A 19,430-nucleotide genomic window follows, 5' to 3' on the forward strand; every position below is an offset into this window, starting at 1 on the left:
TCTCTTCGAAAAGACATGAATTTATCTTCGAAACCCACAACTAAATGAAATGACTTAATCTTGTGAATCAGCCACATGAGATGCAAGAATTTGTATATTATCATTGCTGTTTGTTGTCCGCTAGTACAAAGAATCTCAGACCTATTCTTAGCATTCTTGGTAAGCAAAGTATTTCAACATCATCGTTCTTAAGTTCTAACTTTATGGTTCCTTGGTCTTATATGAAATTAAGAGACAGTCGAACCTCTTTCAGTCTCCTGTGAGAAGTGACTGAATAGCGCATCACGTGAAGTAAAGAAGTATTCTTGCGAAGTTTCCTTAGCGCCCTTTGTTAGAAATCCTTGAAAAATGACGAAAAATACTGAGAAAATAACGTGGGTCGGGTACACTCGTGCTGTTGCCAAATTGTAATAAAAAGAATGAGTTAAACTGGAGCAAGAGAACCCCGATTTCTATAGCTAAAATTAACCGAATACTTAATCGGTATAAATAGCGGTTACAGGTAATGTTATTCATACAAATCCATTTAATACAACAGCTAAGAAAAACAAAACAAAAAACGGCTTTGCGTCATCAATACAACACGACACACGAGACTCGGTGAGACTAGAATCTGCCAACGAGCCTTGCAGTTTCTTTCAGTGACTACAGTGAACGTGTATCATCTTAACTGCTCACCATGGACAACGGTAGGATGTAGTCTTGTTCATAAACGAATCTATTTGTTTGTTATGTTATATTCATTGTCCCTGGATTAATGTGGATACAATCTACACCTATTAGAAATTTAGTTAAGTTAGGTATCGCAGACAATTCTCTCCCGCTGACTTCCCAGCATTTCGTGAATGATCTAATCTGTCAGAATAGAGTACGCACTTGGAAATTGGAATAAGTGATGATATTTCATACGCTGACCGATTGCTTTCAATAGCGCACAGTCTCCCAACGTGGAAAGCAATTATCTATTTAATACAGAACGTAAACTGACTAGCGAAGCAACTTCAGGCGAAAAAATGACTTAATACCATAATTTTTCCAAACGGCAGAATCATTTGACGGCGTTGGTGACCTCTCAAATCAATTGCACCATTTGAACCAAACGCCGAACGTGGAATCTATATATCAATAGGACTGTGACTAGCATTATTTTGTATATATCATAAACATTGTATTCAAATTTCATACTGACATTCATCTTCCTGGGTTCCTTTTGTCGATGAAACTTTCCTTTGTAAATAATGACTTTCAACTTTATGCACTTCAAGACACTGGATGTTTCAGTTTTTTTTTTTTATTTTGTTTTTGTCGTAAGGCACGGTTGTGTTGGTGGGAAGCCATTCTATATACATATATTTTCATAAGTGTGGCCGGTGAGTTGATACCTATTTCTTAACTAAGTTATGACTGCATCTAACTAGGGGGGGACACCGTGTAAAAAGATTCAGTAATGCTTCATGAGCCGTCTGGGAAGCACCTGCTAACCACAGGTTGACGATCGTCACAATTGTCAAAGAGTTTTCTAAGGTTTCAGCTGCTCAGCGTTTGACTGGTTCTTTTAATTCCAGCAACGTATATTGATAAAGATGACAGCGCTGGTTAATTCCGCCTGATATTTCACCATTTTTTGGTGTGCATTCTCCCTCTTCAATCTTTTTATTGGCACTTGGTTTAAACATGACCTTATCATCATGTACACTCCGCAACCATTGCATGAAAAATAAATTAACTGTGAAACAGCAGATAAGGAGAAAATGAATGCATGAATAGGAATATGGGGTTAGGGGATGCATTTCCTTGCATGCTCGTTTAGTTGGTGACTTCCAAACCACAGAGGGCCTTGAGAATACAATCTTTTCACTCCCTGTCATCGTTCAGCAATAAAAAAATGTCAGTTCTGTTGGTGTTGAGGGCAGAGGTTATTTACCAACCGGGGATCACATCCTCACGTAATAACTCTTCACTACGTGCTCTTTTGCCTGGAGACACTGTTAGTGTCCTGAGCGGCCATAAAAAAACGCCAAAATGTGGGAAATAAAGGCTATAATTCAGAGACCAAACTGAGGAGAGAGACAGTGTGGTCTCTGAAATATGGTTTTATATTTTCCACATTTTGGCATTTTCATGACTTCTTATATTTGATAGCATTCTGTTTTAAAAGAAAATATTTCACAGTCATATATATAAAATATATATAAAATGTGGAATTGTTTTAACAGAAAATATTTCAGTCATATATATACACATATATATATATATATATATATATATATATATATATATATATATATATGTATATGTGTGTGTGTGTGTGTGTATGTATGACTGAAATATTTTCAGTTAAAACAGAATTCCATCAAATACAAGGAGCCCATAAAAATGCCAAAATGTAGAAAATAAAGACTATATATATATATATATATATATATATATATATATATATATATATATATATATATATATATATATATATATATATATATATATATATATAATGAGTGAGTGAGAGGCATGACTCAGAAGGTGAGAGTCTTAGTCTATATGCCTATGGACGCAACAGATGAAGTTACAATCTCAAAATCCTGGCCAATCCTAGTCCCAATCCCGTAAAGGCGCCATATCACACCCCCCAACCCCACCCTACTCCAGACCACAGCTGACGGTAGACTTCTCTTGCCACGACCGGCAAACTCTGTTTTTGAAGTCTAGTACAAAAAACCCGGGAGAGAGAGAGAAAAAAAAAAGTAACATAAAACGATGCTTTCGTTCTCAGGAAAATAAAAATAAGGCATTAGTCACTGTGACTGAGATCGACTGCTACGCTAGCTCTCTACTCAAAGTGACAACGGTCATTCCTCGTGTAAAAACAATTAGCCGTTTGACGTTCCGATTCAAACGGCTGATGAACGAACCGGCATAATGTTATCTCGCTGATAAAGAACAAAGTGGTTGGGAACGAAAAATGAGTACAAAATGAGTTCATTTCAAAGTTGGCCTGAAAATTGTATTCAAGTAAACACTGACGTACGAAAAATTTCATTAAAAAAAAAAAAATAATTCTTTCTGGTTCATTCTCCCAGCGGATATTAGGCCTAGGCGTAACTTGATATCTGCATGCAAACTATCACGAAGTCAAACAGAACCTAAGGACCAAGAAATTAAAGTTCAAGCGTTTAGTAAATTGAGTAAACTGATCAACAAAGGCAAGCAAATGATCACAAGTTAAAACTTTCAGCGCTACACGCATGCGGGTCAGTGTTCGAGTTTCTCGCTTATCATACAACAGCACGACCCTTAGCACGCACTTGTAAAAGGCCATAAAATTTAATGCACCAAATGTGCTTTCCATGTGTTATCGTAAAGTTACTTCAAATCGTGCCATCCATGTGTTATCATATCGTAAAGTTACTTAAAATAGATAAGTTAAAATCTATTATATGAATTGTTTTTCGCTGAAGAAGGTTCTATGCAGACGCGAAGTTTAGGCTACGTTTATCTACCTTCTGATACCGGTATAAACCCCGTGGCGGGGGTTGGGGGGTCCTTCGACCTCTAGCTGCAATCCCTTTCATTCCTTTTACTGTAACTCCGTTCGTATTCTCTTACTTCCATCATACTTTCCACCTCTCCTAACAATTGCTTCACAGTGCAACTGCGAGGCTTCCTCCTGTTACACATTTAGAACATTTTTACTCTCAATTTCCCTTTAATAGCTGAATGACCTCATAGGTCCCAATGCTTGGCCTTTGGCCTAAATTTTATATTCCATTTCATTTCGTGAAGGGGCAGAATGTTTATGTCTAAGAAGTTATTTAAATTCTATGTCTTTATTCCTCGAACTTTCAATTCTATGTCTTTATTCCTTGACCCATTTATGGAAGCTGTTGTCTTTTATACTGATTCAGTTGTTTTTTTTTGTTTATCCCCAGTGGAAGAGTTTGAGGTGTGTGTCGTTGGAGGAGGGGTCATGGGAAGCTGCACTGCCTACAGCTTAGCTGAAGCTGGCAAATCAACCGTGCTGCTCGAACAGGTAGGCACATTTCGGTTTTTGGGGGAGAGATGTTTCTGTTGTTGAGTCACAGCACGAATCTCTCTCTCTCTCTCTCTGTTTCTGTTCTTGAATCACAGCACGAATCTGTGTGTGTGTTTCTGTTCTTGAACCACAACACGAATCTTTCTCTCCCTCTCTCTTTCTGTTCTTGAATCACAACACGAATCACTCTTTCTCTGTTTCAGACTTTATTCACAGCACGAATCTCTCTCTCTCTCTCTCTCTCTCTCTCTCTCTCTCTCTCTCTCTCTCTCTCTCTCTCCAAGTTCCTGATCTTGAATCACAACACGAATCTCTCTCTCTCTGTTTCTGATCTTGAATCACAAAACGAATTTCTCTCTCTCTCTCTCTCTCTCTCTCTCTCTCTCTCTTTGCTCTGCTTCTTCACAGATACTGTATTTCAAAATGGGTATTCAAATACTCTGATATTTTTAGGTCTCTCATTCCAAGGTCCTTTACATAATACTATTTCGTGTTTTTTTAAACGAAATATGCGTAGAGCATATACCCACAGTCTTTCCATTCTGCGACCTTTTTAAGGGTTTAAATTAAATTGGCGACGACACTCTTATTCTGTTGTCAAGGCCCTCTCCAGTATGATAACATCCGGTTATTAAAATAGAATATCTCAAAGGTACAAAAAAATCTATATAATTTGAACCATATAAAATTAATCTTCTGTTCATTCAGTCTCAGAACAAAGCGTGTCCATTCAGTCCCAGAACAAAGCATGTTCATTCAGTCTCAGAACAAAGCGTGTTCATTCAGTCTCAGAGCAAAGCGTGTTCATTCAGTCTCAGAACAAAGCATGTTCATTCAGTCTCAGAACAAAGCATTTTCATTCAGTCCCAGAACAAAGCGTGTTCATTCAGTCTCAGAACAAAGCGTGTTCATTCAGTCTCAGAGCAAAGCGTGTTCATTCAGTCTCAGAACAAAGCATGTTCATTCAGTCCCAGAACAAAGCGTGTTCATTCAGTCTCAGAACAAAGCGTGTTCATTCAGTCTCAGAGCAAAGCGTGTTCATTCAGTCTCAGAACAAAGCATGTTCATTCAGTCTCAGAACAAAGCATGTTCATTCAGTCCCAGAACAAAGCGTGTTCATTCAGTCTCAGAACAAAGCGTGTTCATTCAGTCTCAGAACAAAGCGTGTTCATTCAGTCTCAGAACAAAGCGTGTTCATTCAGTCTCAGAACAAAGCGTGTTCATTCAGTCTCAGAACAAAAGCGTGTTCAATAAACAGTCTCAGAACAAAATGCATGTTCATTCAGTCTCAGAGCAAAGCATGTTCATTCAGTCCCAGAGCAAAAAATTCATGTTCCATTTCAGTCTCAGAACAAAATGTGTTCCCATTCAGTCTCAATGAAATAGCAAAGCGTGTTCATTTAGTCTCTGAACAAAGAGTGTCCATTCAGTCTCAGAACAAATGCGTGTCCATTCAGTCTCAGAACAATTATTATTATTGTTCATTCAGTCTCAGAACAAAAACGTGTTCATTCAGTCTCAGAACAAAGCGTGTTCATTCAGTCTCAGAACAAAAGGGCCTACCAATAAACCGCTCAAGAACAAAATGGTAAGGTAAGCTATTGTTGCTAGATTAAAAGAAGCCATATCCTGGCACTTATTTAAAAAGAAAAGAAAAACTTGCTCAAGCAGAGCAAAAATGTACTGAAAAGAACAGTAAAATTCACCTGGCTATCATAAAGAAAGGGCTCATATCCTACTGATTCTCACCCGAATGTGGTAAGCCTGGGTAAATAAATGAAGGCCTTTCTTAATGTAAATAGCACTTCAAAAAGAATGGCCTTTCGTTCATGAAGACATTTGGAACCGGTTGAAAAATATGACAACCAAACTCACTACAACATTAAAAAACTGATACGTAGGTTCATATACCTTTTAACTCGCTATATATTAATAGAATATTTATTATTATTATTATTATTATTATTAACGACTTTGTTATTATTATTATTATTATTATTATTATTATTATTATTTTGAAGAGGAAACCTATTCATATTTAGAAATATCAAGCGACAATTCTAGAGAGCCATTGGATGTTTTGAAAAAATTATGCCATAGATTTCATCACACACATGAATTTCAAGCTGTAAAGAATATTAAGGTGTTCAATAGGAAGAAGTAAGTTTGGAAATAAAGTCTCAATACAAAAAAGAAGAGATCCACTCACTTATTTAAAAGAAAAGAAAACTTTATTTAACAAACAGATAAAAATATACTGAAATGCAAGAATAGTATTATGTTCAGCTTTGTCATATCATAAAGAAAGACTAGCCTTGGATATCCTATTGATTCTCACCCGAATGTGGTAAGCCTGAGTAACAGCAAATGAAGCACAGAAAGTTAGCATTTCTATAGGTACCGGTATCACTATTTTTAGCAAAAAGAATCCTGGTTTCGAAGCGACGAAGACACGAAGACACAAGTCTTTGAGAAACAGTTTCCCTTTAAATAATCTTAGCGTTTTACTCCAAGGTCCGTTGTCTAAATAATGAAAAAAAAAGTGAGAACGGAAGGGAGGGGATCATCTTGTCACGGATATCACGTGACCGTCTGCATGTCTGCCGCCGGGTAGGGAGTCAGTCGGGGACTACTAGTACGATCCCAGCCGTGGGGAACCAAGGACCTCGCTCAGAGGAACCGGTTCTCGATTACGCATTTCTGGTTCCCAATGGTCGATTGATACCTGGGTACTCGCTAGTTGAATATTTCGGCCTTGTAATGATTAGGTCGGATGATTTCAAAGCTACAAACAAAATATAGTTTGCATATATTAACAAATTATTATTATTATTGGGATCAAAGCTATATATTCATATGGAACAAGCCCACCACAGGGGCCACTGACTTGAAATTCAAGCTTCCAAAGAATATTAAGGTGTTCAATAGGAAGAAGAAAGACGAGTAAAGGGAAATATTGAAAGACGAGACCCCCACTTATTAAGAAAGAAAAGAATAACAAATTCTACATGTTTGTTTACAAAGTTACAATCGTATAGCTGAAAAATCTTAATTCATAGCCCGTGGCAGCAGTAAAACTTGAGCCACAAATTAATTGCTCAATTATTTATTTGTGTAATTACAGCATCATTATGGGAAAATAACTGGTGGCTTATAAGAACACTAAATCATGTAAACTAAAATAAAGGAGCAGAAATTTGGAAAAGTTAGTTAACTTCCAGAGAACCTCCCAGGGAAAATAACTCACCATTACGAATTCCGGACGTTCTGCAGTAACAAAAAGTGTTATCATTTGTTTGTAAAGAAGTGAGAGGAAAAACCCAAGGCTTCGAAAACATTACGTGGGAGCTGGTTTCCCCCCTTGGTAATGAAGCACTGTTAATAACAACAGCACAATAAAAAATAAACCCTTTCCTTTATCCCTATTATGTTCACCTGTGGGTAAGGTTAAATATACCACTCAAATAATGTAATTTCAAATGCGCCCTTCAACTCGTAACTCCATGAGGCTGTCAGGACCTCGTCATCAGAACCCGCTTTGAACTACGTAGGAAGAGAGAGAGAGAACACGTAAGGTTGTCAAGGGCCCAGTCATCAGAAACCGCTTTGAACTTATGTAGGAAGAGAGAGAGAGAACACGTAAGGTTGTCATGGGCCTAGTCATCAGAAACTGCTATGAACTAAGTATGGAGAGAGAGAGAGAGAGAGAGATAACACGTAAGGCTGTCATGGGTCTAGTCATCAGAAACTGCTCTCAACTTATGTAGAGAGAGAGAGAGAGAGAGAGCCTTGTAAGGATTTTAATGAGACTGCGTAGCTAAGACTGGAACATGTTGCTTTCAATTCGGTAACAATCAGTCCATTTACTCCCATTCATAACTTTTGTGTTTTCCCTGTAGCTAGAAAACTCTGTCCATTTCCTATTTACAAAACATGGATTCAGTAAAATCCGGAATTCTTATGCTTACAGTTTCCCATACCCCACACCCGAGGCAGCAGCAGCGGCCACAGCCGCATCACGGGTCTCTCCGACTACAGTGCTCCATTCATGGGTCAGTTAGTCAGCCATGGCGAAAAGAAATGGCTGAAGATTCTTGCAGCAGCAACCACAAAGGGAGCCAGGTCAGTGAATTCTCCAGTGTATTTGTATTTGTGTTAGCTGGTCCGCTGGTATTGTGGTTAGTGTCGTGGCAGGCCACTGAGATATGGCGGGTTCGCGTCTCCCCCAGGGCGATGAAAAATCACTGGTTCTGTATCATGATCAGTTACCGCTGCAGTGTGGAAACTGCTGCGGTGGGTGGGAGGTTCAAACCAACATTCTGTGGAAGCTTGAATTTCAAGTCAATGGCCCCTTTGGTGTGCATGTTCCGTGTGAATAGGTTTCATCTTCTGAAATAATAATAAATAATTATGGTGAAAAAGAAAATTGGGAATGAAACGATCCATTGAGAGGGCGTCCACAACCCTATGGGCGTTCTCTTGGGTATTAAAGTATTATATAAACAAATTTCTATATATTTCTACATATTAATAAGCGATATCTTTGATCCCCGAGGGGCTAGTACTAAACACGACGTCCCACTGAGCTTCCGCCACGTTTAGTACTAACACCTCGGAGGTGACGGGTAGGTGGGTACATACCGGATTAACATTCGTTCTCTCGGAGAAAGAGGACGGAAGCCTGTCAGTCAGGATTCTGCCTTCGACCGGTAAAACCACGCTTCTCCTGAATAGGGAGTAACTCTGAACTCTTTGCGCTAAGAAGCGCAAAGCAAGTCATGGGGAGTCAACGTGCTGCTGATGATGAGAGCCTATTTGTGTGTATGCAGCGGTTTAAAGAACAGAATAGGATATAGAGTTTAGGTCAAACTCTGGGATCTATGAGGCCCTTCAACGCTGAAAGGGAAATTGACAGTAAGAAGGTTTGAAAAGGTGTAACAGGAGAGCAAACCTCGCAGTTGCACTATGTGGAAAGTCAGATGGAAGAAAGCGAATATGAACGGAAGCACAGTAAAAAGGAATGATTAAAGCTAGGGGCCGAAGGGACGCTGCAAAGAACCTTAAGTAATGCCTACGGTGCATCAGGACTCAGTGACTGCTGTGTTTTTTTTCCCCCTGAGACCAACCCCTGCTAGGGGAAACAGCTTAATATTAACAATCTATGAAGTCTATTCATAGATGATACAGGTACGTGTGGATGCCTAAGGACACTGAATTTACAAGATTAATCGTTTCAGGATGCCTCGTGTGCGTCACTCAGTCTGGGATATCTTGCGTACATCGCATTTCCGTTGTATAGTCCAACTAACAGTGCGTTACGTGTGTTTGTGTCTCTGTGTGTGTGTGTAGAGTAAGAAACTACAGCATCACGGAACTGATAAAACGGAGACAGTGGCACTGCATGTAAATGAAAACTTACGAGGAAAAACGATGAAAGTCCTGCAAAGAGAAGCAATACTCCGAATGACGAGAGAAGCAATACTCACAATAACAGACGTTACAAAAACAAAGATGTTTTTCGTTAGAGCTTAAGCGATAACAACACTTACGGCAAGATAATTTCACTTCTGTGAAGTGCCTCGGAGATAAAAACGGTAGTCTTCAAAGATAGACAGCACTTATTCCGAGTGCCCCGGAGAAACAGAGTGGGTAAAATGACAAATATGTATCTCATCAAAGCATCATTGGACCGTGGAAAGTCTTAACTCGTATGACCAGCCATGGGAAACAAACCGTGCAAAGTTGTTGGAACATCTCAATACGAAGTGTCGTTACCGGAAGAGTAATGTCAACTTCGCTGTCACGCGATGCTATGAAGAAACTTTCGCATGGTAATATATATATATATATATATATATATATATATATATATATATATATATATATATATATAGACACACAGATAGATATAGATAAATATATAGATAGTCAAAAAACGGGGAAAGCGAATTTAGGTAATTTAAAAAAGAAAAATTTAATTGACCAACCTTAAGGTTTGCCCAGTCAAGGGGTTAAGTAACGTTTATTCAGCCATGATTGTGAGGATGTTAGTTAAGAAATTCTCTTACAAAACTTTGCGAAGTTCGATACACTATCTACTGGTTTATTATTAAGTTTAAATCGGTCCTATCATGCATTATTTTGACTCGGTGTTATTTATATACCATTTTTACTGTCATAATTTTCACCTATAAGAAAATAACACTAATCTTTAAGCAAATATTTCTGATAAGCACGACTTACTACGAACACGGACGATCAAAAACATAAATTCCCAAATTTACTTGCTTCCAAAACCCCAGGTGACAAGTGAAAGTATGGTATTGTTTCTTTCTTTCACTCAATCCAGATATGCGCCACTTCTATCCGTCAGCACAGACCAAGATGTCTTGAAAGCAAAGGCTCAAAGGATGGAAAATGCCGGAATACGCCCCAGATGGATTGACGTCGATAGACTGAACAGTGATTACAAGTAAGAGAGTTCGAGATATTTGTTTACTTACAGAAGCGCGCCAATATAACCGTCCACCAACGTACACACCCCACAGAAAGACGTGACTGAAGCGCGCTAAAATAACCACCCACCAACATACACACACACACACACACACAGGCGTGAATTTTCTTCCTTTGTTAATTATCTTTTCCATTTAATTTGTGGTCGGAAAAATTTGGGAAAAATCAGTATTTACATCATGAATTCTTCCCGCTTAGCTAAAGGAATTAATAATTAAACTAATGTGCAAACAATCTACAACCTCTCTCTCTCTCTCTCTCTCTCTCTCTCTCTCTCTATATATATATATATATATATATATATTTATCATTATATCTTTTTCCCGACAGGGCAACTTTCCCTAGCGATCGTTTTGCTGTCGCAGACGACTCAGGACTCGTGTTGATAGCGAACAAGTGCGTCACGGCAGCTCAGGTAATGCGACTTTATTTTTCATCTGTTTTTATTGTAAATCATATATCTTCAACAGCTGCAACACTGCATACTTATCAATATTATCATTAGTAGTTTAGTGTCTAAATATGCGCCTCACAGTTTTCATTTTACTCTCTTACTACAATCTTAAGTGTTTGTGAGACCCGCTAGACCCATATCCCTTCCTTAAAAGTTCCCGTTTTCTATCATACGCGCTTAGCCTATAAGCTGAGCTTTAGTAACTCTAAAACTTGAGTTTTTTCTCTTTCTCTCTCTCTCTCTCATTTCCGTCACAATGATGCTGGATGTATTGTCCATGTCCTCACTCCTACGAACATGTAGACTAGTAGCCTTTAACACACAAAGAATAAGATGAAGAATTCTCTCTCTCTCTCTCTCTCTCTCTCTCTCTCTCACACACACACACACACACACACAATAGCGCTGGCCATACTGGCCATTTCCTCACTTCTCGGAACACGCAAACTAGCAGATAAATCTATTATAGGTCTAATCAATACCACTCGGGGTATTAGCTCACTTCAGTTAACCAGAACTGGTACTAACGAATACTGTCACTATCCTCTTAATCGAATGAAGCACATATTGGCAAGGATTCATCCGCAATCACGTAAGGTAGTCGAGTGACGGTTTCTCGTACTTTATTGACCGTTTTCAACTATTTTCCACAACTTTTACGGTTTATCGTTGACTGTATTGTCTCGTTACTCGCCCTCTACAAAGTGACTTAATAAAACCGAATATTAAAATAAAATTACTTGATAGCAGCGTGTATTAGTATAAATCTACTTATTAGCAGTGGATATTAGTATAAAGTTACTTAATGGGAGTTAATATTAGAAAGTGACTTAGTAGCAGCGAATATTAATATAAAGTGACTTAGAACAGCGAATATTAATATAAATTTACTTAATAGCAGGGAATAAAATTAAAAGGTAATTTCAGAATTACACAAAAGACTTATCAAATTCAAGAAGACATTATTCTACATACGAACTTTATCGTATATGGGAGAAGTGACAACTAAATTCTTCTCTTTTTTACCAACCAATTAGGAGAATAGAAAGAAATAGGCCTACGCAGGCCTCATGCATAAAAGAGATACGTGATTATTTTTGTGACCTCAGGGCAAATACCAGTTGGGAGTAGTGGTCAGCGACTAGGCTGAGGGCAAGCATTCTGTAATTTGATACCCGTGCGGAAACGGTGTGGGGGAACATTGTTGTTCTTCTTATGTACATCACATGAGCGAGAGGGTTTATATCTGTATATTACACACAAAAAAACACATATATATGTTATATATGTATATATATATATATGCCTAAACTTGATTACATTCACAGAGGACAAAGAGGAACTTAAGAATTTAAGAATGAAAAGGTCATAAAACAATTCGATGATTTTTGGGAAACAAAATGAAATTTTTACTACTGGGTTTCAACACAAAACAAATTTGCAATTGTAAACGTTCGGATGAGCAGTAATTCCACACAAACACACATATATATACTGGACATAAACATACACATATAAATTTATATATATATACATATAATCATTATATATATATATATATATATATATATATATATATATATATATATATATATATATATATATAATAATTGATCATGTCTTGTCCCTTTCGTCCTAATGGCGTACGTGACTATCGAATTCCACTTGGATCACCTTGCATTCCGTGCCCTTGTCTACCCTCTAAGGCAGCCGTCCACCGAGCATCCCTCAGGGGAGAGAGAGAGAGAGAGAGAGAGAGAGAGAGAGAGAGAGAGAGAGAGAGAGAGAGAGAGAGAGAGGATATATTATTCATATTTCACTGCCCCAATTATGATCATAAAAAATCTTATGGTGTCCCCTAAAATTAATCGTATTTAACATGCTTTTACTAAAAAATAAAAGCCGTTTTCTACCCAACGCTAATGAGAAACTAAACTAAACACTCATTAGTGGCCGTAACCTATAAGTAAAAAATTTTGAGAAACCATCCTGATACCAAATCAGGAATATCCAAAATGGAATGTCTTTCTCTCGCTCATTCTTGCAGATCACAGAAGGGTTTCGTTATCATAAGTGTTAATCAGAAGCGCACTTCATCATATTCCCAACAGAATATATCGAACTAGGATAGTCCCTATTTTTGTATCCAAATACTACAGCATTTATATGATGGCCGTTTTCTCTATACATTTCTATCATATTTTGAATACCCTCCTTCCCAAATAAAAGATATGTGAAATTAGCATTTGATTGTTCATAATGGATCAGAGTTGATCACATTCTAAATAGTTTTTTTTTTTTAATTCTTAAAAAATCAGATTGCATGGATATTATTGTACAACTATCAGTTCAAAATATAATCCTTAAAAAGGCAACTCTAAACTCAAATGTTGTCCCATTTGTTTGCATGAACAAAAGCAACAAATCAATTTTTTTTTTAAGGTAAAAATTGGGTTTCATTCACGGTGACTATCATATGATTATACCTATATAATCATCACGCTCGCTAAGCGTTCATCCTCCTCTGATAATTCCCTTTTCCTGAGTGAATAATTCAATATTCTTGAATAATTCCTCGGTCATTCTTTCCAGACACTAGTCGAGAAGCACGGAGGGGTGATTCTGGACGCCTGGCCGGTAAAGGCGATCGAGGCGGAGGCAGGGGACTGGGTGCGAGTGGTTGGACCAAAGGGCGCGATCAAATGCCGTTCCCTGGTCCTGTGTCCCGGGCCGTGGGCTGACCAGGCCCTGTCTCCGCTTGGAATACACCTTCCTCTCAAGTTAGTACTACCGAGGCATCTGTGCAGAGGCCAATTATTGGGTGTTCAGCTTAATGTTGGTTTGTGACTAGGCTAATCTTGGTGTTGGGTTCCCCGTGTGGGGTGTAATCAATTCGGCTTGTTCTGACTAGCGATACCAGCGTGTCTAGTCTATTGGTCTTGATAATTGTGTACGTACCTTTAATACTTAAAATATAATTACCCATTCATTGATATAACTAGTTACATTAATCTGCATTGCAAGAAATATCTGATTATCCCTTAAGATTATAAATTTGACTTGTTCTGACCAGCGCGTCTATATTAGTCTGGATAACTGTGTACGTACTTTTAACACTTCATATATAATTACCCATTCATTGATTTAACTAGTTACATTAATCTGCATTGGAAGGATTATCTGATGAGCCCTGAATCTCATTCTTCCCTTCACAGGACATTCAAAACTGGAATATGGTACTACAAACTGAAGGAGACGAATATTCCCCGGAGTAACCTCAACGACCTATCAATACCCAACCATTTCTTTTACTCCACGCCGGAGTTGGAGTACCCTGGTTTGATCAAGGTAAAGATATATATATAACATATTAAAGAAAATATATATATATATATATATATATATATATATATATATATATATATATATATATATATAATATAAACCATTAAAACGGTGTAACAGAATGAGAATTTAGGCCAAAGAAAACCTATGGGGTCACAAAATGGAAATTGACAGTAAAAAGGTTTGCAGGAGGAAAACTAAAGAATCAACTGTTAGGTTAGGAGAGGGTGGAAAGGAAGATGGAAGAAAGAGAATATGAAAGGAGATAAAGTAAAAGAAACGAAAGGGGTTGCAGCTAGGGGCCGAAGGGGCATCTGTATGTTTGTGGATGACTTTTTAACCTAACTTGTTCCTCTACAATGTACATATTCTAACGCACACTTCGGTTTCATTGTAAGAGACTGGAGTATAAAGTCATCTTCTATGTAAAAACTTATGTCTTCAACATACTCATCCCTCTTAATTCTGTCATAAGTTTTAGTCTATTCTGGTATTTCGACCTTTTCTTATGTATTATCAAGCATACTAATACAATTCAGTCATTTATTTATTCGTTATACAATTCAGTCATTTATTTATTCGTTATTTATTTATTATACAGTCATTTATTTATCAATTATAGAATTAGATGATTTACTTATTACAGAATCATGTATTTATTTATCAATTATAGAATTCAGTCATTTATTTATTTATTTATCAGTTATAGAATTCAGTCATGTATTTATTTATTATACAATTCAATCATTTATTTATCAATTATAGAATTCAGTCATGTATTTATTTATTATACAATTCAGTCATTTATTTATCAGTTATAGAATTCAGTCATTATTTATTATACAATTCAATAATTTATTTATCAGTTATAGAATTCAGTCATGTATTTATTATACAATTTAGTCATTTAGGCTATTTATCAATTATAGAATTCAGTCATGTATTTATTTATTATGCAATTCAGTCATTTATTTATCTATTATAGAATTCAGTCATGTATTTATTTATTATACAATTTAGTAATTTATTTATCATTTATAGAATTCAGTCATGTATTTATTTATTAAACAATTCAGCCAATTATTTATCAGTTATAGAGTTCAGTCACGTATTTATTTATTTTACAATTCAGTCATTTATTTATTCATTATAAAATTCAGTAAATTATTCTTTTTATAATTCAGTCATTTATTTATCCATTATGCAATTCAGTTAATTATCTATTCATTACCCAACTGTCATTTATTTACTCATTATAAAATTCAGTAATTTATTCAATTTACAGTTCAGTCATTTATCTATTCTCTATCCAATTGTCATTTACTTATTCATTATAAAATTCAGTAATTTATTCTATTTGCAATTCAGTCATTTAATTATTCATTATCCAACTCATTTATTCATTCACTTTAAAATTCAGTAATTTATTCAATTTACAACCCAGTCATTCATTTATTCATCATACAATCCAATCACTTATTAATTCATCCCACAATTCAGCCATTTAATTATTCATTATCGACTATTTTCACATAATTTCTGTCAGCACCATCATAATCAACATTTTATTTCTATTATCGTTACCAATAGGATGTTGGCACTTGCTAAACCCATCGTTAAAAACTCCTTCCAGTTTGGAATTCACGAAGGCGTGGAAGTCAGCCCAGAGGAGAGGGAGAAAGCTGACCTGAGTCACTTGAAAGAGAAAGTTTCCGACTACCTACAGAAGTTCTTCCCCCAGATCGAACCTGAGCCGTCCATTGAAGAGTCTTGCATGTATACGGTGAGTGTAGGAATGCAATGGAATGTGGAGTTTAGGCCAAGCGCTGGGACCTATGAGGTCATTCAGCGCTGGAAAGTGAGCGGTCTGGAAGGTGTAACAGGAAAAACCTTGAGCACTTTGAAATGATTGTTGGGAGGTCTGGAAGGTGGAAGAAAGATATGAATGGAGGTACAGTAAAAGGAACGAAAGGGGTTGCAGCTGGGGGCTCTAGGAAGGGACGCTGCGAAGAACCTTTAGTAATGCCTACAGTGTGCCGTGTGAGGTAAGTGTAGGGATTTGCACTGTATTTAATGTATTTCATTTCTAAGAGAAGGCTCTACAGAAGAAACTGTTAGGAAATTCTTCACAAGAAGCTTCCACAGAATCTTACACTCCATATGTTGTGAGAGAACTTGCATCTGCAGCACGCTTACACTGTGCCACTCACCTGCAATCAGTCTAGGGCTACCTGAAATACTGAGGCTTTTGTTTCAGCACCTCCTCCACTCCATCCAATCAGCATTTTTCTCCTTAAAATATTTTCCTCCTCTCTAAGACCAAACATTAAAAAAATACTGAGATATCTTTTCCTTTATGCTAACTTGATAATGGATCTTTGTATTTGCATTTCTTACCCTATCTCATCCATATGTACACAACACACTTAAACAAACTGCAACAATTTTTCCATCTTCATTCAACATTTCCATAAACATAGGTAGCTTGCATATCATTTCACAAATGACAAATCATTACAAAGACCTTGGTATCATCCATGTTTCAACTATTTTGTAAGCCACATACTTTCTCAAACTCCAATAACGTATTATTTTTATTCAAAAATACTAATGGAATCACCCACTTTCCATTCTTCCAACATTCCTTACCCTTTTAACTCTATGAACACTCACTTTCAACTTCCTGTTGCAAACATGACCGTAGAATCTTTCACAAGTGTCAGCAATTTCTTTATACTTTCACCAACGAATTTTGTATCATTTATTAACTTTAGCCACTTCACATTCCAATTACGACACCTTTTCCTACGCCAGAAACCTACAACATTTGCTGTGTCTATTAAGCAAAAGCATTCCATCTCATCCATGTTGGTAGAACTGAATTGAACTGAATATAGAATTTAGGCCAAAGGCCAAGCACTGGGGCCTATGAGGTCATTCAGCGCTGAAAGGGAAATTGACAGTAGAAGGTTTGAAAGATGTAACAGGAGGAAAACCTCAAAGCAGTTGCAATATGAATCAATTGTAAAGAGGGCTGAGGAAAGTAAGATGGAAGAAAGAGAATATGAGAGGAGGTGCAGTAAAAAGAACGAAAGAGGTTGCAGCTAGAGGGCCGAAGGAACGCTGCAAAGAACCTTGAGTAATGCTTACAGTGCACCGCATGAGGTGCACTGACGGCACTACAACTCTACGGAGTCATGTTAGTAGAGGTATGCGCTTTCAGAGTTTGTTAATTTGTTTGTTGTTTTGTTTGTTTATTTATTTATTTTGTAACACTTTATTGTCATTGCAGATGACGCCGGACGAAGACTTCATCTTGGACTACCATCCCAAACATAAAAATATCGTGTACGCTTGTGGATTTTCAGGTATGTTCAAAATTACTGTGAATTTTCACTGTGAGGTTTTGGTTACAATTCCCCTCTTTCTCGTAACTTTGTTAAACAAGCAAAAAATACGCAGAAGTTTCTTCGGCGCAATCGAGTTGTCTGCACAGCCGCTACAGTGTATAATCAAGGCCACCGAAAACAGATCTATCTTTCGGTAGTCTCGATTTAATGCTATATGAGCCGCAGCCCACGAAACTTTAACCACGGGCCGGTGGTGGCCTATCCTATAGCTTTGCCTGGCTAACTTTAACCTTAAATAAAATAAAAACTACTGAGGCTAGAGGGCTGCAATTTGGTATGTTTGATGATTGGAGGTTGGATGATCAACATAGCAATTTGCAGCCCTCTAACCTCAGTAGTTTCCAAGATCTGAGGGCGGACAGAAAAAAATGCGGACGGACAGACAAAGCCCCCACAATAGTTTTCTTTTACAGAAAACTAAAAATGTAATTATTATTAACTAAAAGATCATATGAATTAAAAGGGCCATATTTCCATATAAAGTTTAAAGTTAGAGTTGAAGTCCTCCTGAGCCTCTGTAGGCTCACAGGGCAGGCGCTGATCTCCTGTTTCTTAGGCCGACAGCCAGTGGGCGACAGGTCCCAAAGTTTAAAGTTTTTAAAGCTACTGTCCCAGAAGTTTCATATCCGAGCATTTTTTTTTTTGCCATTTATTCTTAATCTACTACATACTAAGCCTCTTCTTCTTCTTCTTCTTCCCTCCAGGGAGAGGATTCCAGATAGCTCCAGCCGTAGGAGACATGCTCGCAGCAATGGTCCTTGGCCGCGATGATATATACGACAGAACCCCCTTCCTAGCTTCGAGGTTCGCCAAAAACCCTTCTCCTAAGGATTCGAAGATTTAGGACGCTCTCTCTGGCCTAATTTTAATTTTAGATCCGTGACAGATTTCTCTTCGCTTATTTTTAATCTTTAAAATTCACCGAGCAATGACCTAATCAATTTTAGATCCGTGACAGATTCTTCTTCACTTATTTTTATCTTTGAAATTCACCGAACAACGGGCTCAATGTTTTCCTCCAAAATCCCTCTTCTCAAATCAGACATCTGATTATCTGTTATTATAGTTTCTCATGATTGTTACAAATGACAATTTTTGCTAGTGAAGATGTGAAAGTGATCTGATATTGCTTTCGTCAAATCAATTATGCAATGGAGGAATCGAAGCACTCTCTTTTATTCAGTTGCTTCCCTTCAGGCAAATGAATCTTGATGTTTGAGAAGAGGAATATATATATATATATATATATATATATATATATATATATATATATATATATATATATATATATATATATATATATATATATATATATATATATATATATATATATATATATATATATATATATATATATAGATATAGAGAGAGAGAGAGAGAGAGAGAGAGAGAGAGAGAGAGAGAGAGAGAGAGAGTTGAAAGGGCGCCACCCTTCATCCGAACATATTTCAATTACTTTTTAGACCAGGAAAGGAGAGATGGACAGACATTTATACCAGATCTCTCTCTCTCTCTCTCTCTCTCTCTCTCTCTCTCTCTCTCTCTCTCTCTCTCTATATATATATATATATATATATATATATATATATATATATATATATATATATATATATATATATATATATATATATATATATATATATATATATAATGAGACTGGATGATTAAAAACTGA

At 36.9% G+C, this 19,430-nt stretch overlaps 1 protein-coding gene across 1 annotated transcript; it reads left to right on the top strand.

Moving 5' to 3' along the window:
* The first annotated feature begins 536 nt into the window (after positions 1-536).
* On the top strand, positions 537-19,011 carry LOC136850850 (peroxisomal sarcosine oxidase-like). The gene is made up of 10 exons (XM_067124879.1): positions 537-689; positions 3,927-4,027; positions 8,001-8,152; positions 10,380-10,502; positions 10,877-10,961; positions 13,593-13,780; positions 14,216-14,348; positions 15,979-16,128; positions 17,638-17,713; positions 18,460-19,011. The coding sequence occupies exons 1-10, from the start codon at positions 680-682 to the stop codon at positions 18,597-18,599; spliced, it is 1,158 nt and encodes a 385-aa protein (XP_066980980.1). The 5' UTR covers positions 537-679; the 3' UTR covers positions 18,600-19,011.
* Positions 19,012-19,430: the final 419 nt, after the last annotated feature.

Source organism: Macrobrachium rosenbergii, chromosome 22 (genome assembly GCF_040412425.1).
Source record: "Macrobrachium rosenbergii isolate ZJJX-2024 chromosome 22, ASM4041242v1, whole genome shotgun sequence".
Classification (NCBI taxonomy): Eukaryota; Metazoa; Arthropoda; class Malacostraca; order Decapoda; family Palaemonidae; genus Macrobrachium; species Macrobrachium rosenbergii.

What these genes read in the sequence shown, in the direction of transcription:
- LOC136850850 (XM_067124879.1), top strand. An exon ending in AGACTGAACAGTGATTACAA is followed by an intron (nt 10,503 to 10,876) that starts GTAAGAGAGTTC and finishes TTTTCCCGACAG; the next exon opens with GGCAACTTTCCCTAGCGATC. An exon ending in AGTGCGTCACGGCAGCTCAG is followed by an intron (nt 10,962 to 13,592) that starts GTAATGCGACTT and finishes CATTCTTTCCAG; the next exon opens with ACACTAGTCGAGAAGCACGG.